Source organism: Melopsittacus undulatus, chromosome 1 (genome assembly GCF_012275295.1).
Source record: "Melopsittacus undulatus isolate bMelUnd1 chromosome 1, bMelUnd1.mat.Z, whole genome shotgun sequence".
In the NCBI taxonomy this organism is placed as follows: Eukaryota; Metazoa; Chordata; class Aves; order Psittaciformes; family Psittaculidae; genus Melopsittacus; species Melopsittacus undulatus.
The window spans coordinates 152,941,594-152,966,540 of record NC_047527.1 but is presented as its reverse complement, the minus strand read 5'-3'; the positions used below and the strand labels follow the sequence as shown (position 1 = coordinate 152,966,540).

General features: G+C 41.8%; 1 protein-coding gene across 1 annotated transcript; it reads right to left on the bottom strand.

Moving 5' to 3' along the window:
* Positions 1 to 3,951: 3,951 nt before the first annotated feature.
* Positions 3,952 to 23,826, bottom strand: CRTAP (cartilage associated protein). The gene is made up of 7 exons (XM_005143747.2): positions 23,271 to 23,826; positions 19,633 to 19,782; positions 18,856 to 19,027; positions 16,782 to 16,910; positions 15,231 to 15,376; positions 13,681 to 13,764; positions 3,952 to 4,667 (listed from the first exon to the last, which is right to left on the bottom strand). Exons 1-7 carry the CDS (start codon positions 23,718 to 23,720, stop codon positions 4,608 to 4,610), a joined length of 1,191 nt encoding a protein of 396 aa, XP_005143804.1. The 5' UTR covers positions 23,721 to 23,826; the 3' UTR covers positions 3,952 to 4,607.
* Positions 23,827 to 24,947: the final 1,121 nt, after the last annotated feature.

Here is a 24,947-nt window from a genome sequence, read left to right as displayed (position 1 = left end):
TATTCTCAGTACCAGCCATAATAAACACTTGTACTTCTATAATCCAACAAATCTTTGCCTAATCACAACTCCGTTCTCAGAGCTGTAAAATTCACATGCTATTTAAACCATTTTTTGTGAAGACTCTAGAAACAAAGATTATCTGAGTCTGCCTTCATTATCAATATAGATCAATAATTCACTGCAAAGATACACAGTGGGTATTACTGGCAACAGACTATTGAGGAAAAGCATCGTGAAGGAGGACATGCAATAGGATTTTCAGGGGACTAACTTGTCTTGAGGAGACCCACCTTTAATTCTACCTTGACTTACTCTGGCAAGGAGGAAGAACAAGCTTTCCAGGTGAACTGAGAAGAGCATCCAAGTATGTTCTGAGCTTATATCCTAGCATTCCAAAGGAGTAAGGTTCTGGAAAATGGAGCAGTTTGAATTTGCTTTTTGCTCATGCCTTGTCAACAGAAGTAGTGAAGGTCTGCTTGCAGATTTGCTACAATGAAAGGGCCCAGCAAGACATTCAAATTCCCACCAAATTTGCCAGAACTGATAATTCTAAAGGTACCTGACTTCATTGGTTACTGGAATTGACAAGACACTGAAGTATGGAGCCTATACTGCTGCTTTATGGGAACAGAATTAATCTCTGGGGAGAAAAATCACCACCCTTCTTTTTTAATCAGTACTTGTGTTTATGAGGATGAATTAGGCAAGAAACTGGTAATACATGAAAAGTTACCATCAATAAGAGCAGGTATTACTTTGAAAAATATTATATGCTTGGCAGAGTCTGTCAGATACATTAATTTCCCACCTGTGAGTTTCTTCCCTTGCCCAAGCTTTGGTTCTTGCATAAGAAAGATTGTCCTGACAGACACAGCCATGTTTTTCACATAACCAAATACCCAGCTCAGTGCACCAGCATTTCTGACTCAGTTTGATCTTCAGATTTCCAGCAGTTCCCCATCACGCAGGACCCCATCCATCAAGAGGCCAAGCACTGGGGTTGCATTGCATGCAGGCCCTTATGCTAGCCATCTGCCAGAGGATCAAAAGCCAACATCAGCTACCTAAAGAGCCAGCTTTGTTACTGGAAATGTGAGCAATTACTAAGAAAATCAACTGTATGGCTCTATAACAAGCAGTACAACTACTGAGATCAACATGAATTGGTCAGCCCAGGGGTCAGCAGATACATGCCACCTATGCTGTATTCAACAAAGTCACACAGACACAGTGGCTTCAACAAATGATGCTTCCCTGAGCATCAGCATCATATCATAAGCCTTATATAAAAAAGAAATGGAGACAAAACCTAAACATCCCCTCAGGTTTTGCAGATGCTGCTAACATCTGAAGCTGGCAACTCACAACTGAGAGAATTTGGGGTGGCAGAAGAGAGGCAAGAACTATGCTCCTGTAGCCTCCCAAGAAGAGCTGGCAGGATCAGAGAAGTGGAAGACACTGATTTACTGCAGTCACATGTAAATGTTGGCTTCTAACAATAGCAGCAGCAAAAGCAAGATCAGTTAAAAGAACCTGAGAATGCTGAAAAAAGCCACAATAAATACCGAGGAACTGGGAGAGGAGCTATTTCTCATTAGAAAAGAAGAAAGGTTTGAGAACAACTTGTACTTATTAAGATTGAACTGGCTTGGGACCATATGTAGTGGAAATTAAAAAAGCCAGAAAAAATCCACAAACACTTGAACGAAATGAAAAAGGGATCACGGTGCCATTTCAGGAGGCCACGAGAGTATAGGCTGCCTTTTCAGTTTAAGTGGAATGGTAAAGGACATCAGGCTTACCTAATGTAGGCTTAAGAAAAATAAATCACTGGCTAATGGACATCCTAGTCAATCATGAAATCCCCACCTGAACAGGCACAACAGCAGGGGATTTTAGCTGTAAGGTCAAGAGCTGAGGAAACGGCTGAACACAAAAACAGATCAGCTAAGGAAGCCTTAAAGATGGAATCACAAGCTTACCAGAAAATTGATAATACCCAAGAGACCTGCAATGGCTGAATAACTGTTGGATGAAGAGAAAAAAATTAGGGTTCACAGGCACTAAATGTATCCCCAGTGTAACTCACTGAAGTTGAATTAATCACAAAAGAGGTTGATTCTGGTGCTCAGCATTTTACTGGTGGAATGGAAGTATTACACTATTTCACCACGTACTTTGTCCTTTAAAAATATCACAGCAGTCTCCAATAATTAGTGCTGGAAAGGGAAAGGGGATTCTTTAACAGGAAAGAAATAACTCTGGCTGGCAAACCTAAGAGATCCTGGAATTGATTTTCTGCTATCTCATACCTACTACAGTCTATGCCATTTGCTTCATCAACAGGCAAAATCTGATCACAAGCACTTTGCACACATGATTTCCATCCACGATGCATAGATATGGAAAACCTCATGCCCAGGAGCTTGCAATACAGGCACCTCTCTTAGCAGTCTTTAAGGTTTTGCACTGTAGTACCTACAGACAGCACACAAGAGCTGATAAACCACAGAAACAGACAATAGTCAGTGCTTGGCAGAGCTAAGTCAGCTTGGTAAATGGTGATAAGAAAGAAGTAAATGGACAACATTGTAAAATAAAGGCAGTGTAGACAGATACATCCACCTCCAACCAGCTCCATGCCCTTTAATGGCAGGATTTCTGCATCTGAAAGTTGAGAGTATTAAAGCTGAAGTTATTTGGGCATATGACCTTAACATAAACAGCTGGGTTTCTGAGGGGGAAATCTGGAGTTGTCCTATGCAGGTGGGAAAGCAGGACGGTAAGAGTCCTCCAGAGCAGTAACCTCCCTTGATCACACATACACCTCCAACAGAAAACTAGGGACAAACTGGAGAAGCTACCCCAGCTGGGTATTGTAATACATGTATTGCATGGGGATGTGATGGGTTATGATCAACTGCATGTTAAGTCTGAAAAGCAAAGTTAAATTCTTACATAAAATTACAATAAATGGAGTGCTAATATTATGTGAAACTAAAACCTCCAGGAAATGTGATACTCACTCTGTATTAGGGCATAGAGCAAGCCAGATTCTGGTTTTGTTACCACAAGCTCAGTTGGGTAAATCTCTTAAAGTTAAAAGGCTCTTGATAGATTTTCAGCGTGAGAATAAAACAGCCTGCCCATTCACATCAGCATGCTACCTGGGGTTTATATTAAGGAAGCTAAAAACCAATCTGATTTTCTAAACATCTTTCACACACAACTTCTAACATTTTAAAATGATTCATTGCTGTCATGGGCTGGAAGACATCTAAACCTGATCCTGTGGATTCCCCTTATTCTCTGCAGACACTCAATAGTGTAGACATTATATTTCCACAACATACATAAGCTACAGCAGCAACAACTCAGCAAGGTCATGGAGATCATGTTTTGCCTCTTTAACAGCCTAAAGCAGGTTTTGGTTTTGCAACTCACTTCCATTCTGTTGAATTAGGATTCAGTCAGAGGAGCACTGAATGCTCTTGTCTCCCTTTGATGTAAGCAGGATGAAACCACTTGCAGGACTTGATCCTTAAAAAAGAAAGGGGAAAGCAAGTGATGAAATCCTGGATCCTCCTCTTATGTCAATGGGATTTCTGCTCTTCAGGAGTCTTGTGCACCAATTCACTATTCATCTCTAATACAGTATTTCTGGGACCTTCAAAGTACTTCTGTATTAGGCTGCACCATCCAGTTAGTAGAAATGTCAGGAATTCACATACAAGTGCTTAAGTATTCCACTTCAAACTGCCTCAGTCTCCTCCTGTACTTACTTTTGGATGAGAACTGCGCAGACAGTCCCACCAGGCTGAAAAACAAAGAAAAGCAAACTGTTTTCTATGGAAAAGAATGCTAAAAACATTGATCACCATTATTTTACACAAGACTGGCCCCACCTCGCACAGGAGCCACAAGCTGTTTCAACAGAAAGAGTAAGAATTCATAGGAAAAAGGAATTCTTTATTATTCAGTTCTAAGTGACCTCAGTTTCACATCATGGTATTTAATTTAGTTCTTCAAAAACAGCAACACTGCATACAGAATTCTTTAAGCAATTCTTACAAGATCACTGGTTGCACTTTGTTAACTTATTTCAGCTATTTAAACCTATCTCAATGTCTTTCAGGTGCATTGGGATTCAGTATCCCTTTACTCTTCATCATAGAAAAAGACATATATAAATAATACAATGCATAGCTCAGAAAATCAAGAGGAACCGTTGTATCTTCCCTGGTTCATAATGTGCCAGAAGTTCTTTGGAATTTAGCTGTGCTGTTACAACTCAGTAGAACATCACTGAAATAAGGCACCTTAGTGTTATCCCAGAAAATACAGTCTGTTCTGTTGTGTTTGCGTGATGGGAAGAAAGCTCAGGGGAAAAATTCATATGCACCAACTCTGTAAACGCACAGTGAAAAGCCACGCTCACAGAAGAGTCAGTGTAGCATGGAAGGAGTGGATCTTGTGACATAAGGTGGAGCTTAAAGGAGCAGCTTTGAGGTATATCTAACTGGAACTACAGGTGACCAAAAACAATAGTAAGGAGCAATGGTGAATCTTCACTTCCATAAAATACTTCATAGTGATTTGACTCATCAGGATTCCTTCTTCTCCTCTACTTCTAGCAGCTCATCAAGGAATTCCACAACTTCACCCTAGAAAGGATTAAATTTAACAGGAACAAGTTAACCCTGTACTGCAAAATCAGTGAAAAACTTTAACTATTTTAACCAAAGCATAAACTGTAATAATGTGTCTAAGTATTTTTTAACACACTTCATACAGAAACCAGCACAACAAGCCTATAAACACAGGTAAATGGCCCATAGAGGTGTAGCACAAGTACTTGCAGTGACATACAGATCTTAAAAGAAGGAAATGTTACACTCACAATAAATCCTCTTGTACTTTTTCAGGTATTTAGACAATGAAATTCTCAAACTCAAAGTAGAAGAAGAAATGTTTAAAGCACCTGTTAAATTAGGAAATTGTTAAAATACCATAAAAGATTAAAGGATTTTAGAAAGCTTCAAAATTCAAAGCCAAAGTGCTTTGTATTAATGTAACTCTGACTTTGCACCTGTCTGCTCTAACCATTTATGTCCCGAAACAAAAATGTGAAGAACCAGAGACACTGGAATATATTCCACACAAGTATGTTGGATATACATTCAGATCAGAAAAATGTTGTATTTACTAGCTCCTCTCTGGTAATACAGGCTACCAACACAACAATCTGACTTTAAACTACTCCTAATGTAATTCTATGTCATATTCCATAGTCAAATGTCTTTCTACAGTCAAGCCTGAGTACTCTGGGATGATACAGCCCATCAGCTGGAATTTACTGCTCTGTCAACTGCACTACAGTAACTGCTACAGCACATTTTTGCCTAGAAAGGTATTCCTGAGGAAGACAGCACCTTCCAGACATGCAGTTTGAGACCCAAAATTTTACAGTTTTCTTTCTATTCTGGCAAGGAAAGGGCATTAAAACCCTTGTCAGTAAGAATAATACAAAGAAATAGAGAATTGTCTATTTTTAATACAGCAAATGTATCATGGTCCTGGTGACTAAAAACATTAACATCTCATTTTTCAGAAGCATGATTAGCAAGGAGAGAAATAATGAGAACCAAGCAAGCAAAAATAAAAGTGGGAGGAAAGCTGTCTGAAATAACTGCTGCTCTTGTGCCCTGCTTCACAGCTCCATCCCAAAAGGCTGCTGAGTTTCTGCAACTTATGAAGTGGTTATAGTGAGTCCTGAAGGACTGCATTTTCTTTTTGCTTCAAATTTGTTCAAAACATCTATGTATCCAATTCAATAAAAACCATGGGAAAAAAAATGCCAGCACTTTCATATTCCCTACTTGTCTTACTGGTTGCAGGAAATCTGGCAACTGGAAAACAGGAATTTGACATTTCTGCACGTTTTCCTTTGTTTGAAGTATTTTGATTTCCCAAGGAGCCCAATCATGGAAAGAACTCAAAACCACTTCACAAATGGACAGGAAGAAAATAGCCATTAGGTCAAACAGTCACTATAAAAGCAGTTGGAAGATACAGAAACAGAGGCACAGGGGACTTTTGGTCAAGTTTTATAGCACAGCTCCTAAAACTGGGCACAAGCACTTGTGTGCTTCTTAAATGACTACAGACAGGCAGGTCCCATTAACTCTGAAGAGATTTAGGAGACTGGGAATACAGGTGCCTACTGCAGGAGTCCCAGATCTAGTTCAGACTAATTGCTTTACACCTCAGGATCACAGTTTAATGAAAGAATAACAGATAATAAAAAGGACTTTTGCCCTTGCTCTACCTGCAAAGACAATCCTTAATAGTCTGAACGGCAGGGCGAAAGGTACCAACATCCAGCTAGATGATCCAGAATAAGGAAGTATAAGGAAGACAATGGGGATTTCAATATTGTATCTTTGGTAACTCAAACATACGGAATCTTAATTCAATTCGCATTATTGCCATGTTCATCAGTAAGATAAGGTATGTCAGAAGGCACAAATCACAAACAAAATTCAGGTTTTTTAATTCTACTATGTTTTCACATCCAGAAACATGCAAGAAGCCCAAGTTTTAAATGGAAAAGGATATTTAAAAATTGATTGAAATCTGAAATCTCTAGCGCCTGAAATTGATGTCTAAGGGAAGGGATGTCAGAAGCTGTTGTGGTCTAATGAGAAGTACTGGGGAATAAGAGAGGTTGAAATATGGCAAACATATAAAAACAGCTGGCCAAACAATATACATACAGAAAATACACTGTAATGTAACTGGATATTGTATATTTGAGAAGGCAAAACCTGCAGATTAAAGACAAGGAAACCTGCAGTTAAAATACTTCTGCCTGTGCATTCACAGTCAGAATGTAAAACATTTGCAACATGTCCACAGTGTGGTTAGCAGCCTAATGAAAGGTGCTAAGGCTTCATCAGAAGAGCTGATCACATTGTCATACTAGCAGCTAAGACCAAATCGACCAACTGTCCTTGCCCATTAGTGCTCACTTGACACCGCATCAGACATTCTGCTTGACTGAGCTCAGCCAGGTGTTCACTCCAGGGGAAGAGCCTCCTGCCCACTGGTATCTAATAAACTTCATGCTGGCTTGTGGGTCTGGAGCCCAAAATAAATCTCTGATCTGATTTAACCATTCTGTGTGACAGAGTTCTTTCTGTTATCTGAAATGCTATTTGGCTCCTATCTACCCTTAACAGGAAGGACATCAAATTTTACATGCAGTAGCAAAGGAAATTTTACATGCAGTCGCTGCAGCTATCACACAGAACTACAGTCACTCACCAGCAATGCAGGTTACATAAATATGCTGCTCAGACACACTGCTGATGTAAATCACAGTTGAGCAATATACAGCCCAAAGCATGATGTAGCTGTCTGGCCGGTAGCTAGTAAATCAGTATGTGAAGTCTAAGCTGGGGAAGAGAAGGTTTGCCACCAGCCCAGTACATGCCTGATAGTTAGGCACCCAACAACTGTGTGCACGTGGGGACTGTGTGGTTAGCTGCAGCAAAGCACATCCTCATCAGCATCCTCTTGGTCCACAGTCTTCACTGTCTTTGCACTGAAAGCTGGGTACATGCTACAGGTACAGCAGCTCTGCCAGCACCCCATGACCTCTCTTCTCTAAGCTACCCACCTCTTCTTCCCTCTCCCAGTCCAAGGACAGTGAATGGAAATTGGGAGTGACACAGCAAGGATGTATGGGAAAAGATGGGACAGGTATAGCCTGAAATATGGGAGGCATGATATCGAACAGCAGAAGGGGAATGCTCCCAGACTGGTGTGAGTGGTAAGAAGAACCAGAGAAGCTGATCTGATCAACTGGGGCCTCTAATTATTTGCCAGATATGCAAACTGAGCAGCCTTGGCTTAGATTAACAACTGAACAGAGGCACAAACAAAAGGAACAAGTTGTGTACCACAGTAATTCCAGAAGGTTTTACAGAGGGTATGTGAGTAAGTGGGTCATAATAAAGCATGATTTAAAAACACAGTTCTTGATCAATTCTGAATAAGTTAACCCAGGCTACTGACAGTGGTGTATCAGTGAAGCTGGTGTATTAAGTTAAGTGAAGCTACAGCACTTGAAAAAGTAAGATGAAAATTCAGAAGTCCTCATTTATTACTGCAAACTGAATGTCCAAGACCATGGTACACAGAGGGCCAGGGATTGTTGCCAGCCCTTCCTTATAAAACATTAAATGCTGCATGCACACACACAAAACACAACCTTTTAGAAGAAACATCTGTACTTCGGAGAGACTCCTAGCCAGCTATTAAAATAAATAGCAAAGAGGAAAAGCTACCAATACATGGCTCAGTTATAGCCACTTGAGACTGACAGTCCAGCACCAACTCTTCTTTTGATAGCAGCATTTCAATCCAGTTGCAAGCAGCAGCAGCTGTACTGACAGATCAGATGCTTTGCTGTTAGTTGCAAAGACTAAGCACTGCATTCTACATAGAAAATATCAATCATTCATGGGTCCTTGTCCTTTCTCAGGGTGAACTGGAAAACTTCTGGGGAAAAAAAAAACAGCTTTCTTGAAATAACCTATACATTCCATACAGAATTGTTGGTAGCCTTTTTAATAGAGTCTCTGTATACACTGCAGTGGGTACTGTTCTTTAGGGAAGTAGCAGAAAATATTAAAACAACTGTGTTCTAGAATTAAGTTATACATAAGAGTATTATTATAGACATGCCTCTATGTGTGATTATCAGTGGATGGGTAAGAAGCAACCTTTATCCCAACTCATTCAACAAACTGTACCTTGAGAGACAACAGTGCAAGAACTGGCTGGATCTTAGTTTCCTTATGATCTATAAGGAATACATCCCACAAAATGTCCCCTAGCTGTCCTTCACAGCAAAAACTGAAAATTTGCTACAGTTGGAAGATCTTACTTAGTCACTGGAAACTTGTTCAACAGTGAGAGTAACAGATTTGATTCCCTTATGTATTGGGCCATGGGTGAAAAGATAGTGGTAGGATTGCAGAGGTAGCCTGTGTGAGGAGAGGTCAGGGCTACCCTGTAACTAATGAGTAATTGTCCTGTAACTGCCCCAGGGACTAAGTTAAATAACTAATGGGAGTAGTGACAAAGAGTTAGGTTATGAAAACCAGCAGATTTTGTTCAAGGAGGTGTAACCATCTTGCAAGAGGGAAGACAAAGGTTTGATGTGGACAGCTGTGGAGGGTATGTACTCCATGGGCCTAACAGAGCTTATAAAGTGCACATCCCACAGTCCTCTGGCCAGTGATATTTTGGGGACACACACATTATTTTGGGATAACAGTAAGGCATGTGTCAATGGATGGCTCAGCCTGAAAGGTTTATTCAGACTTCAACCAAGAAAAAGTTCCTTGATCTAGCCTTCAGTTAAAACATGAGAGTTCACTGTAACCACCTCAAAGCCTTCCCAGATCTTCCAAGAGCAGTACAGACCAGGCTGGACATTCCTTGCATTCTAGCAAAGGGGAAAAAAATCCCTCAATTCTTTGTGCAGAGAAATTATTTGGCCCTTAACCTGTTTATTTTTCAGATACCTAGTTCCACAGTGCCCCACTGCCACATGCTTTTAGGTGGGGGTTTTCTTCAGTATTGAAAGAGCTTATTTGTTCTTTACATGTATGTTAACTGCTTTCTCAAATATTTTTCCATTTCAGTTTTATTGATACATTCTGAACATGTAACTGTTCTCTTCCCATACACTATGAGAGACTGCAGTACACTGCAGTTATTACAATAGTATTTTATAGTAAACCAATAAATATGCTTCCCTCTTAACATTTTTATAATGCCTATAAAACATGAGTCAGCCCAGTTTCAAAGCAACTTCAACACTGCTCCCTCTGTGCTGAAAACAGAAGCCTACGAGTGGCTTTGTTTCTGAACTCCACTTACTCTCTATTGCTTGCTTTATGCTGCATGCAGAAGCTTAAAGAAAACTGCACAGGTAAAAATTCCTCCTAATGTCACAGCTTAGGGACATCCTGCCATTTAAGCCCAACCATGGAACCAGCTTCCCATGGAAGGTGGATTAAATGGAAGAAGAAACATTTTTGACAAGAATGCATCTCCAATGGTAAAGAAACAAGAAGGGAAAGCAGGAAGGTTCTGCAGGGCCAGCCACATAGGCAGTAAGTATCTCCAGTAGCAAATGATGACAAAAAAACCACCTTCTTTCTCTAAAGAATCTTATGTTGAAAAAGGACCATAACAATGCCACTTAGCTGCCAACCATCTCAGAAATAGCTGCCACCAGATGTTCTCAATGTAACGGTGCTGCTATAGCTGTATTGGTCTGAGATCGCAAGCAGGGCAGGGTTTACATGTCTGCAGTTACAACTTGCCATTACAAGCACACTGGTATAGATCATCTGAATATAAGCAAAAAAGTGAGTTAAATAAAGCTGGAAATATGTTGTTAGTGATTCCTGAGGAGAAAACCAGGCTGAATGCAGATCATTATATGCTGTAAGTAGCCTACTGGGCCCTCATGCTTTGATGTTATTCCACATGTTCTTTTTCCAGCAGTCACATTAGTTCAACACTTACTTTCCTTCGCATCGCATTCAACAATGGATCATTTGAATTTCAGCTACTGTACAAATGGACACATGCATCGTATACAAATAAAAAGAACAAGATGGCAAACAAAGCGGGTCAAAGCTGCCAACAGTTTTTCACCTACTGATCAAGTACTGAAAGAAAAATCACATTGTAGGATCATCTCAGCCAAATACTTGTGGTTCTTGAGCAGTTTAGAACAGCTAAGTAGCTATCCCTGAAAATAAAATAAGGAAAAAATTCCTCAAGAACACTGACTTTATGGGCCAGAAGCATGTCTCATTCGATTAGTGCAGCGCTGAAGTTATATCTACACTAGCTGAGTATCTGGCTCTTAACAGCAATTCCATTTGCTATTTAAATCTGTGCAATACCAGGAGTTGTATCTATTAGAGCCTTTATGAATTACACATCTGAACAGAAATCCAAAAGCTTAACAATCCATGGCCAACTAAGATGACAACTCCGTGTAATGTTCTTTCAACTTCACTGTGGAAAACTGTAAGGATATTTAATAATAATTACTCTTAAGAAAAATTAATTCGTAGCTAGTTGGCACTAATGTTCTCTGTCACCTCTGCTGTGTTAAGTGTTTGAACTGGACTTTTTCATTTCCTTGTGGAAAAACATTAATAAAGTAACATGAACAGGACAGTATTTCTTGTAATGACATATGCAAAAATCATTACTGCGTGTTCCAGCCTTTGCAATTACTGCCTTGTATTATTGGAAGAAGCCACATGTTCTCACTCACTTTGCTAATTGGATTTAAAAAGCCACATGGATGATATGGGAGCACTGAGAAGTCTGAACAAAGTGACATTCTCCACTTGGGAATGATGACATATTCACATAGCAAGAGACCCTTTTGCCACATGAATCCTTTTGCTTCACTCAAGGAAAGAGAATGATTTTCTTCTGCAGATTATTTTAGGGGCTTGTTGGCCCAGAAGCAACTTCACAGACAGCAAATATGGACCACAGAAACCCACAAAAGGTATGGCCTACAGCCGAAGATGCACATGGCTTAAATAAACAGTGTACTAAAGAGAGGTTGCCTTCATCCTTAACAACTTTTAATAAAGCTTTTACTGTAACACCTTATCTGGGTTTTTCAGTTTTCAGCATTCCAAAGGAATAAACTTTTCTATACGTGCCAGGAGAAATATTAACAAGAAATTCCACTTCTGCTACCAGGTCCTGCCCATACAGCAGAAACTGGAAGGTAGTGCTTTTACCTTTGTGCTATTCCTGCTCTGTCTGGACTCCCTGGAAGACTCCTGCAGCCAAAGACAAGTTCTGGTAGCCAGGGATTTATGAGTTCACTACCAAAAGCCAGAGCCAAGCCAGAGGCATGGACAACCTCCATCCCTCCCAGGTTCTTCAGCCTTCAGGGAGGGCACAGAAGCTTTTCCCTCAGAGAGGAGAAGAGTAACTTTCCTATTATGATGAGAGTGTGGGGTAGGGATATCCGTGGCACTAACAGGCCCAATAATTTTGGTTGTTTGACCCAAACAATTAATCCAGTGTAATGTGACTTCCTTGTCACTTCCCCTTAAATTTAATTGAGGTTTCCACTGTACTTCCCTCCTGCAGATTGCAATGTCATTTATAACTGCACCGGTGAAACTGGCTACAGGAACGAATGCCAGCAAATAACTGCTTGTTTATTCTATACACAGTACTTGAGGCTGAATATTGTTTCTATCCCTCCTTCTAAAAACACATGGGGAAAGCCCTCACAACAGACTGCTTCTCCCCTTCCTTAACTACTCATCATTGCCTTTTGAAGCAGCAGATATGAGAGAACTACAAATTAAGTTTATGCCCAACAGAATGGGCAAAGCACAAACCAACAAGGGAATATAGAAAGTGCTCAAGTATATCATACCCAGATGAAAATCCATACAGACTGCATCTAAGCTTAACCTTATAACAAGCTTATTAAACCGTCTTTCACAGTTTTATCACAATGGAAAGTCTTCCTTAAGTCTGGTAACCTTGCAATGGAATTTTAAGTATAGACTTGTTTTCAGGTCACTAGCATACTGAAGGCAGCACAGACATGTTATTACTTTTGTGCTATAAAATATTATGTTTCCCTATGTGCTGGATAACGTAAAAATTGTAAAGGTGATTTCAGTTTTTAACATAAACCATCTTTCTCTTTTCTAACTAAAAAAGAGCTCAGCTGTGCTCATTACAAGTACCCTGCCCCATGCCTAACTGAGCATAGCTCTTTGCCAATGCCAACAATGAACTATTCCATCATTTGAAGAGTCTTTTCGAACCTTTAAATGAACGATTCTGAAAACAAAGCAAAACAAAAGGCAATCCAAAGCCTCCATGACTTACACTTTCATTTCAGCTGTGGGAGACAAAGAAATGCCCTCTCAAAAATTCAACTACTTTCCTTGCTAAAAAAAAATAGTAGTAATAGTAATAGTAGTAATTTTATGTTATCTGTCCAGAAATTCCAAGCATTTAAGGAGCAAGACTGGGTGAGCAAAATGTTACTGTGCAGGAAAAAAAACCCAAACAACAGATGTCAAGATTTCCTTTTGACAAAGATGAAGATTTAGGTGGTTACTTCTGGACAAAATTATAAGGATATTGCAATCTAATTTAAACTACATTTCAGACAGAAACAACAAAAAAAAAAACCAAAACAAAACCAAATAACCCCTCAAAACCAGGAAAACATTAGGTTTAAATATATATGTAATATATATATATATATATGTAAAATATATATATACACATACTACTTCTCTGCCCCCTTGTGTCATAGCTTGCAAGGTGGATTTTTGTTTTGTGTGCTCAATGTATTATATTTACCTTTGTGTTAAAACCATACATATTTTTTTAAACTGTATGTGATTCTCTTCTGGTTTGTTTCTTATATTCCATTTACAAAAGAATAAATCATGATAAAATGGTCATGCTTACAAGAAGATATTTCCATAGTAGCTAAATCCTGGGATTCCATCTATGTATCATCTTCACTGTAATGTGATTGGTGGTTTTTGACTACGATTTCCTTTCTAGAAAACTCACCTCATCATCATCCATCAGATGTTCCTTTGCAAAGTCATACATTTCCAACTGGAGTGTGGTTATGTTGTGGTATCGAACAGCCTCCTACCAAGAAACAGAATTTCCACATTAGGATAGCAAGACAAGGGAGTGTCACCACATGTCACCCGAATGTACCCCAGCAAAGTCAGACCCAGACTTAGTAGAAGGTAGACCCAAGGGGGGGGTTATAATGTTTGTGAAAGGAAACAGCAGAACAGCAAGCAGTGTATCCAGTGTCTCCTGTGGAGCTTTCAAAGCACAAGCTTCATCAGTGTGAGAAGAACAAAGCACTCTCCTCTTTCTCACGTTTCAAAGCATTGGCAAGTCTGAGGGTAAGGAATGAGACTGCCAGAGCTGAGCAGCAGCCTGTGCCTGTGTTCCAACAGGCTTTGGATGTGAGAAAGCTTCTGTCTCCCTGTGCTCTGGCGTATGGCAGCAGGCAGTTCTGAGAAAAAGAGACACTAAGCTCTTTTGCATGATAATGGCTCACTGCAGCCTGAGTCTGGGCTAGGGAAATTCTGCACAGTCACCCACCTGTCTGTTTAGCTCAGTCACCTACTCTCACATTTGTGAATACCAACAGTAATCTACTTTGATCACCCCTTTAACTCTTTTTGGGGAGGAAAATGGGAAATTTACTCTTTCACAAGAGCATCTAAAGATTAGCAATAAATAAGAAAATAATTGTGCAATGACTCAAATGCTGCTCCTTAGACATGAAAAGGATTTTCTTTGATGTACAATCCCAATTCAGTTTATAAAATCTGGTTACACATATTGCATATATAAAAAGTGAATAGTAGCTTTAATTAGGACTATATGGAATCTTTAGATACGTTTTTTTCAGATAAATTAAGAATCCCACTCATATCCAGCAAGCTGGTACATACAAGTCTAGAAAGACACATAAAGCAAGGCTGTAGAGATCACAGTCATTGCTGGATGGCTTGTTGTTTACTGTGGGCTCTTTGCAGCAAGTATCCCAGATGAGATAATTAGATGTAGCATGGTCTTGGGCCTTTTTCCATCCTCATCCACCCAACTATGTTCTAAAGTAAGTGGGAAGTAAGTTTAGCTGGGGTTATTGTATCCAGACACATTTCAATGCCAAAAGAACCTCAAATAACAAGCAAACGGGCATGCTGGCAAATACTAAGCAATTCCCAAAAGCCTAAATGTTACTGGAGTGATCTTTACATCACAAGATTTCGGGAAGCAGCTGCTTCAATCATCGAGGTAGATAAAGATCTATACATATGCATGTGTCACACAAGTACCACTGTGAATTTACTTGTCATCATTTATTATACTCTACTGTAATATATGCCAACACAAAAGACTATAATGACATTCACTGTCTACATTACACAGTACATCTCTGTGTACAACTTTCAATGTCGTTTTAATAAAATAGCATGTGTTTAACTCCAGAACCAATAGATAACCCCCCACTTTCCCAACCTCTGACCCACTGAGCATCCGGAAAACATCTGAATGTGTCTAGAAGGCATATTAATTGATTCACCTACCGATCTGGGCTGAAAATCCTCCTCTTTAAGTCCCCATTTGTCTTTGTGGTACTGATAGTAGACCATGTTCTGTTTCATTACTTCATCTTTCTGGTCAAACAGAAGGTAACTAGCAGCACAAGCAGCTGCATTCTTCATGTCATTTGCTAATTAATAAACACACACATGAAAATTCAGTTAAGGTAAACGAACAAATTCCTGCTATTATCCAAGCTCTGAAAAACGCAGATGGAAACAGAACCCATTTTCTATCCCCCCACCAACAAAACTGCTTCCCAGAAAGGATACACTATTTTCATGCTCTGAAACAAGTTTCTGAAACACGATTCAAAAATGGGGACTTAACTGATGGTTTTCTATGAAAATTCTAAACAAATATTGCAGTATCAGTGAGATACTGCTATCCCAGCACCAGTGAGATACTGGTATCCCAGCACCAGTGAGGGATCAGCCCACACTGGGACATTTATTACAGAACAGAAACACACCGTCCCCACCCCCCCAGGAAAAAAATAACCCCACTTCTTTGTACAACAGACAAAGAGGGAAGAGTCGATGTGTAAAATGTGCAGTCAAACATAAGCAGAAGTCGTTAATGACTTGATGCTACATGGCTGAATGTATCTTCCCTTTAATGTTGGAGCCTGCAGCAGTAGCTGTAAGTGCTACATGTGTCCTTTACAGTGTAAGTAGTTCCTCAAGAAACTGCAAAATTCACTGAGTTATTTAACTACCAAGTATGTAATCACTGAGCACCAGAACACTACCATTTCTGTGAAGTGGCCCCCTTTTGCTCAAACCCCATTTAGCCCCATAAGCCCCATTTTAATAGGATTATAAGAATCCACTAGGGAAAAGTGAATGGTATGAAATACTCTCTAGGTTTCTCTGTGGAAGAAATGATGAACAGTAAATTGAAAATTGAGTATTTATTGACTAGAACAAAGTGTGTTATGTTAAATGTCTTGCCTTGAATCACAATCTTTTTGTTGTCTCAGTAATTTATAAGTCTAAGAAAAAAATTTGCTAGAGCTATACATTCAGCTGCTTAGAAACCATGAGGGCCTGACAGCTTGACCCCTATGGCTTTCTGGTACAAACCATATGGGTTTTTGTACAGACACTTGTGCTGGCAGTACGTATCATATAAAGAACAAATGGTAGTGATGGATCAGACCTCATTTACTCTGTAACCACTTCATTTTTCGAGCACCCAAGTGGAGGCCAGTCACAACCATGCATAACTTAAAACAGAGGGGTCTGACCTGGACAAAATCCTTATGAGGCTTATATTCAGCTATTTAGACATGGAGAATTTTATGAGCATGGGCTCTATACATAAGGTTTATCTCTCACATCTGTTAACTACAGTTACACAGGGAGAAAAAGATGCCAGGCAACTCAGACTTTCTGTCAAATAACAGGTTAAAATGCAGATTTTGGAAGCTACTACTTACACTGTAAAGCATCATAACTAGAAGAAAAATATTATGAATGAACACTGAATCACATCATCCCAATGTTATTTCAGCACATTAAATCACTACTTACATTTATAATAAGCAAACTGTAAGTAATGGTACATGGTGGCTACAAATTTCTCAACAACAAAGCCTCCAACAATGGGCGTCAGATTACTCTCGCACTGCACTTTGCATGCAAGGACTTCAATATAATGATCTAAAAGGAAGAAAATAACACAGGATGTGAGTAGAGCACAGTGAATCATTATAAACCCTCCCATTAGGTATCCATTAACATTTCACCTTGTAATGGTCTCCTGGGTTCTATGCAGCTGGATCTTGCTGCTTGGAAGTACTGAGCATCTACAGCTCCATCTGATGTATGTATCAAGCACTGGTACTTATCTCTTCCATTAAAATCTGGGCCGTCTGGACTTGAAATGATCCAAACTCGCAATTCCAGAGCCCTAGCAGTTAGGTTACACTGACACCTACTGGCACTATGTGGCTGCCAACAAAGAATTTCGAGCAGTTTCAGGAGAGATCACATTAGGCACCACCACCAAACAGAAGCATTTTAAAGCCTTAGTTTCCCTGTCAGCCACATTGGGCAGGTGTAAACCAAGTTATCTAAGCTTACATGGAAAGTCTCTGACCAAAGCAGAAGAACAGCAAAGGGGCTTTTCCCTGTTTTCATCCCTGACAACTCCTAGCAGGAATAATGCTGAAACTAACTAAAAATAAGTGGCAAAATTAAATTACCAGGCCCATCTTTTACAAGAACAGCGGAACCTCAAAACAGAGTAATATTCAGTTCTAGCCAGTACATAAAGCTAGAAATGCAAGTCCCTCAGTAAAGTGATCCCATGCAATGAGGACAGCTGGCTTCCAAACAGAACTCGTTGCTCAGGGATAAACATGTACCTAGTGCAAGCACCAAATACTTCTGGTTATCTTTTCTTGCTGCATCTACTTCTGCATTAAAAGCCTCGAAGGCAGAATGCATCTCCCCAGAGCAAGAGCACAGCTTTACCCAGACAGTGCAAGTAAATGTGAATTTTCCTATATGTGATATATGATGATATCATGCAGCATTTCCTACTTTTCCTTCCCATCACCATTGCTGGGAATTATCCTTTCCTTCCAAGGAAGAAGAGGAAGGATGACAGCAAGTGCCAATCACAGCTAAGCACAGATCTTCACTCCTTATCTGCTGTCCTAGGCACCTGCCCGCTTGGCCCAAGAGTAAAGCACGGCTTAAGCAACAGCCTGCAATAGCTGTTCCATGTCAGCTGTAGTGATGGGTACCAGTTCCACACTGAGAAACTGTGGAGCTGCTCTTGAACTTCACATATATGTATCTACGTATTTCACAAATGTTCCCTCAGCAACACATCTGATGGCTTTAGAACAAGAAGTTGGGTTGGTTTTCCTTCTGGCAAAGCAGAAATTCTGTTGCATTTTTCATGTTTTAAAGTCTGTTGATAAAGCATGCCAGTATTCTCCACGCAACGTTGCCAGCAACACTGAGCCCAAAGCACTGAAGAAATTGTTTCTTTTGCTACCAAAGAGCATAGGAAATGAGCATGTGTCAATTTGACAGCAATCAAAAAAGGTGGTATCTCTTTTCCTTTGCAAAGCAACTGATTTTTTTTAATCTACACACTAAAGAAAAAGAAATCTTAAGTGCTAGCAAAACTCTGCTGTAGGAAAGATGAAAAGCAGGCAACAGAAATCATCATATTTATGAGAAAGTAGACACATCTGACCAGTGACACACAAAACACAAAGCAGATTTTGAAGGCAGGCTAGCCGCTGAGCCTCAAAGGTGCCAAACTGAAATGCTGGTCAAGAGACCTGTCTGGATAACTGTTGCTAACTGGATGGAGTAGTTGTTATTACTTACACATCTGTTATTCTGACACACTCTTCAATTTCCATGTTAAAGTAAAAGCTCTATGTTCTGATTTGCTGACAGACCTCCTTTACCCTACTGGAAAGAGAAACCAGAATTCAAGCAGTTTTCAGTGAATCTAATAAACTCATGTTGGCCCAAACTAAGCATGGTGTAGCATGTGCATTTCAAACTGCAAACTGAGAAAGCAGACTCTGGTAGTCAACCCTCACAGACAAACTGAAGTGCACCTTTCCTAACTGCTCACCTGCAATGGAAAGATAGAAGTCTTTAAAATCCTTGATCTCCCGGGAACCTTCGCAGGCTGCTGTACAGTCATCATAGGCTTTGAAGAAATCAGGAAGAGCCAGTTCCATGTCTGAGATAGATGTTCTCCAGTTGTCACCATTGTATGCTCTCACAGCCCTGATAAAAAGATTCTGGAAAATTGGCAGGAATGAGAACCAGAAGTAACTGGTCTGTGGAAATCAGTGTGTAAATTCAAATACAGAACGTGTCTGTATGTCTGAATTACTGTAGAAGCTGTTATCCAACTAACGTGAGGACAGATATAGATGATCAATGGATTTTTACCACGTATTTCTAGACAGCAGAGTACCTAATTCCATTTCAGATCAAAAGAAAAGCCTGCTGGACAGCAGTTAGAGCATAAATGTAAAGCACAGGTTTTGACAGACATTTTCAGTTAAATATTTAACACCAAATGTCCAGCTTATTTTAAGCTTTGCCACTATAACACATTTGAGTAACTATGCACCTGCTTAGCTCCAGTAGTGACCTGCATGTAGCAGCCTCCAGGTGTGCACGATGATTCACTGTGACTCATTAATGAAAGAGTGAAATGCCTGAAAGATGAGAATTATTGACTGCATCAAGAAGGCAGAACAGAGATGATGGAGAAGACACAAAGAGGGAAAGAAGAGTAGGAACCAAGAACATGTGAGCAATTGATATTCTTGAATCTCACACAGTAAGAGGAGTAACTGAACAGTTCCAAAAGACCACTCTGAATAAAAAAGCATACCTCATAAGGTTTTGTCTCCAAGTCTTTAATATGCTCCTCAGCATCAGGTATGCTCTTATAGTAGGCCATATTTCTTTGCATCATTTCATCATCTGGATGCTTCAGAAGAAATGTGTGAGCTGCTGCAATTGCTTTTGGAAGATTATTAGCCTAAATAGGGATGGGGAGAGAAGGAAAGGCAAGGGAAAAAAGGTTAATTGGAAAAAAGCAGTTCAAAGTTCCCCAGTTTCTGTCAATGAACTTTCTTGCATTCCCAAACTTACTTCTACTGAAACCAGTCTCAGCAGATACAACAGTACAGTAAAACTGATGTAATTTTTCTCAGTTTTACTCCTAGCTGCATCACTATCAACATTTTGTGTTAACATATGTGTTTGTATGAACATTATCAGTGGGTAAAAACCTGGCCCAGGGAGCAGGAGCAACCAAGAGTGCTGTGAACAGGACATGGAGTGGCAGCTCGCACAAGCAGACAAGGCACAAGATTATATGGTTTCTCCTGTGTGGAATTTCTCTCACATCAATTACTGATGCTAAGTTCTGGATACTGGGTAGAAGTAATCACTTTCCACGTTTATATCATGTTTATGTTGCTTATTTGCCCAGTGGCACACAAGACAATACTACAATAATCTATCTTCCTGCTGGTGTTACAAAGTTAGAGCAAACAGGAGGGACTTGCTCAATAATTGTGTCCTAATGTGATTTTCTGTACCCATTTTTAAACCCCATTAGAAACACTTCAGGAAGTATGCATTCCTTACTTACAACTGCATGTGCCAAAGGTTTATGTACTTCTGTGTGCATGCATTTACATCTTTTAGTTTACATATAGATACACATTTTTATAAACTATATAGTACATATGCACATATCTGGAAAGAGTAAGTAAGTAAAAGTCTTAAATATTTGTGAAATGTCAAAACCTTTTTCCTTATAAGCCAAGATCCACAACAACTCATTCAGTGCATGAGATGCAGGTGATACAGAGTTCTACCTCACATCTAAAATAGCTTCTGGAAGTGTATGTATAAAGCTACAAGCAAGAATCACAAGCATACACGTGCATGCTTTTTTCTGTCTTCATCCATAAAAGGTGCCCTTTCATTTCAGAAAGAAACTTGAGAGACAACTACCAGAAAGAAACTACTTCAACCCTACCATGAGCTTTTACTGCAGTACCACTATGAGTGTCCCTCCCAGCACTGGAGCTCTGCCAGCTGCCCCTCCTGGCTGTCCCAAAACTATGTGCTTCCAGTCATGCCAGACAGCACTAAACGCAATGGGAAATCTCAGCTGCACTTTCGTCAAACACCAGGTTTTATTTGTGCTTTACATTTTAACCCTGTTTGCTGGTAGGCTGACAGGCCTCTCAGTTTTGCTTAGTCCACAATTTGCTCTCAGTTTCAATTTTCACCACTAAGAAAAAGAAAAATTGTGCAGAAACACATTCCTAAGTGAACTCCGCAGCTACATGAAAGCTCCCTCCAGAGGAGCAAGCAGCAGCATACAAACATCTGCTCCCAGGATCCAAGACGTGGCAAAGTTTCACTCTGGAACATACCTCAATAGACACATGGGCACTCTAAAAAATGACATAAAGCATTTCCCTCTTCCTTCTTTTTATACTATAAAAATCTGCTGGGGGGCTAGGCGGTTGGGAAAGTGACATTCCTTTCTTGAGAAAACCACCAGCAAGGAAAAAGTCCCTTGTACATAGCAGTTTAGCCCTAGAAGGCCAACTAAGAACTCCCCCAGTGAGTGGTAAGGGCTCAGACATGAACTGCAACCCAGTAAGAAAGACAACATGAACAAATAACACTAAAAGGGAAAACCACCACACTGCACCTCTCAAACCCACTGCAAAGAGGATGTAAAAACAGTTTAAAGGCAGAATGAGGAGTTTCTCCCATTTCCCTCTCACATTCCTACCCACCAGTTACTTAACTGTACCAGAAACAGGACATAGGAGCAATTTTTGCTGTGATCCACAAATTGCAAGCTTTGTATGTGCCACAAGGGGGGAATGAATGGTTAAAGACAGACAAGAAATGGAAACATCTGTGCTGATGTCATTTTGGTATCCGTATATGGCTTTGAGAATGGGAGGAGTGCCTGCCCACTCTACTATTCAAGAAAAATGTCCCCTGTTTGATACCTTCTACGTGTGCAGAGTCCTTAATGTATAAAGTTAAGTTCTTCTGTATGATCTTAGGGATGGTTTTAAACTCACAGAATGGCACTGGTGTGATATTGTGCATGTGAATACTGTTTTCTATTTTATGAGAGCACATTTCCCTACATCTATTTGTGTGATTTGGAAGAAAACCTGAATATTTTAATGAGAAAACAGCACTCCTACCAGCAGACACAGATGATGAGTGTGAAGAAGACGAGTGCTTTCAAGCAGCAATCTCGAAAACAATGCAAAAGCATACAACCCTATATAACATATACTGGGATATGTTGGGAGTGATTGCCTGAAAGAAAACTAAGCAAAATTCGGCTTGTTTTCTTCCCTCCCCAGAAATCCCATTTATTTGAAATGCGAATAATTGCAGTACCTAAGGGGATGGCATGAGGGACAGACCTTGATTTAGAAAACAGAACAGGAAGGTGAGAAGAAGGGACAGAGCTGTCAATCAGATCCTGGACAGGAGGATGACAAGTAGCTAGAAGAATGGGACAAAATCTGTTAAAAGAAGTGTGTGTCCCCAGCCTTGGCTAACCCTGGAGCAAAAAGAAAACACCATTCCAGGGCTAGCACACTTCAGCAGCCAGTTTTCCCTTAATTCCTTCCTGTGCTGTAACAAAACTGTTTGCAGGCACCTGGTTATCTGTGAGTCACAGCCTGGGAGCTGCTGCACTTGAAATAACTGGACCAGAAGGAAGTAAGTGAGGAAGATGGATATGAGGGACAGAAAGCAGCAAAGAGTGCTTGCAATAGCGGAGTAATGACATGAAAGGTCTGAAAAAGGGTTCACAGGTTAGAAATAAGGCAGATGGAAAGGTAAGAGGGGCAGGCATAGAAACAGCCCAACTACAGGACAAGAAGGCAGGGTTTAGTGGGTGCAGGTCTGGGAAGAACTGGAGGGGCTAATCTAGGGGACATGGTGGATGAGTTGGGGGAAAAACTGGTGAAAAGTGAGCTCGATAGCAGCATGTGGGCAAGCAGGGGGGCACACAACACAAATACTGGTTCTATGGTGGGTTACACGAGGTGCATGGAAGGAAGGGGCTTGAAAACATACCCAGAAGACAACGAAGTGCAGAGTCCCAGGAGGGCAGGGACTGGGAGGCCCCACGACAGACAAAAATAGAGGTGGATAACTGGCAGCTAAACTGATGTGGAGGAGGTCTTGGGGAATGAGGCTACGGCCCAGAGCAATAGCTTGGAGTGCCAGGCAGTAAGTCAGGGGCTTCGCCACAAGTAGGTGTGTGAGGTATCCATACCCAATAAGGCTGTGCAGGGACAGTCCACACTGACCTCCTCACTCCACCGCGATACTGCCAGGCACGTTTGGCTCATTTGGCTTGGCTGGAGGGTGGCAGAGCACCAGGCAAAACTTTGGGGAGGCACAGGCAGGGCAGAGACACAGCAGACAGTAAATGAGGGGGGACGGAGAGCCAGGCCTTACCTTGAAGTAAGCGAACTGCAGGTACTTGTAGGGCTCCCGGCGCTGGAAGTCCTCGAGGAGGTCGCGGCCGGGCTGGGCCTGACGGAACGCAGGCAGCCCCTGTTTGCAGCGCCTCAGGCACTGCGCCCGCCGCAGCACCCCGGACAGGAGGCGCAGCTCGGCCAGAGCTCCCCCGGAGGCGGCAGCAGCAGCGGGGGGCTGCCCGGCGGCGTGGCTGCAGTTGCGGTGGCAGAAGGCCTCGCTGTCCCGCAGCAGGCGGTAGAGCCTCATGCTGACCTCCAGGTAGTTGACGCTCTCGGGCCAGTTCTCAGTGCTGTACTGGTCCAGGCCGTAGCGGTAGGCAGACTCCAGCGGCATCAGCTCGTCCCGAGGGAAGCTCCGAAAGCTGTAGCGCTCGTACTGCCCGTCCGCCGCCGCCAGCAGCGCCGACAACACGAACCACAGCCACATCACTGCGCTCCGGCCACCCGGCGCCCACCACGTCCCCGCTGCAGGAAGAGGAGAGCCCCGGGACCAGGGGAGGAGCCGGGGGAGGGCTTGGGGGCCGCCGGCCCAGCCCCGGTCCCGGCCGGGGAAGCCTGTGGTGGGTGAAGCGGGAATGAAGAGGGAAGTTTAAGGTGCCGCTGGCGCCCCTGCTGGCGGGGAGCAGATTGCAGCTGCGGCACACTGAGGGTGCCCCACCTTGGAAGCGAAGCAGGGCTGGCCATAGTTATTACTGGGGGGAGATTGCCCCCATTACCCGCTTGCTGCTGCCCCTTCCCGCTCGGTTGCTTTTCCCCTTTCCTCCTTGCCTTGGATTTCGTCGTCTTCCTTCGAAAGCCTCCTCGCGCCGAATCGGCCGCATGAGTGACAAGAGGCTCATGGCCGTCTCTCACCTCCTTTCTGTGGCGCCAGAAGCGCGGTCAGCAGCAGACACAGCTCTGGTGCGAGCCTAAGGGCTGGAAAATGCATATTCCACCGCAGGTCGAGGGCTAAGAAGTCTTTTGCCCCTGAGGAGGCAGCGAGTGAGGAGCAGGAGGCTGGTTTCCCCCTGAGGTGGCTGGAACGGGTGATCCCTGCCGTGAGGGAGGCAGGGCGGACGGCCATTTTGTGCCGGGTCAACCTCCCTGGGCTTACCTGCCACAGGTGCTGCTTCTCATCGGCCTGCTTCTTTTCTGGGCAGGTGTTCTTGATAAACTTCTCCAATGTGGGTCCTTCCCATGGGCTGAGGTTCTTCACACTGATGGGTTCAGCTGTGGTTGACTGCAGGTGGGTCATGGAGCCAACTGACACTGCCTGCATCGGAGCCTTGTCAGCGGCTCTCCTGTGAGAAGCTTCTAGAAGCTTCTAGAAGCTTCCTTGTAGACGCCCCTCAAGATGGCGGCAGGAGGTCAGACCTGTTTGCATATCTCACTGATGACCAAAATTCAGACCTTCTGTTGCATTTATCAGCGCTCCTTTCCCAGAATGTGTGGTATTAAGGATTTACAGCTGATCTCTATGCTGAGGGCACACCTGCCTCCTGGTATTGCAAGGAAACTGGTCAAGAAACAAGTTCATTATTTTCCCTTGCTGATGGACAAGGTAGTGTAACCAGAACTGGAGGTATTGCAGCTTGTAACAAGCAGTATTACCCAGTCTAAACCATTATTTTTCCACTATCCTGGACAAAGATCAAGAAGGTTATTTTGTGCTTAT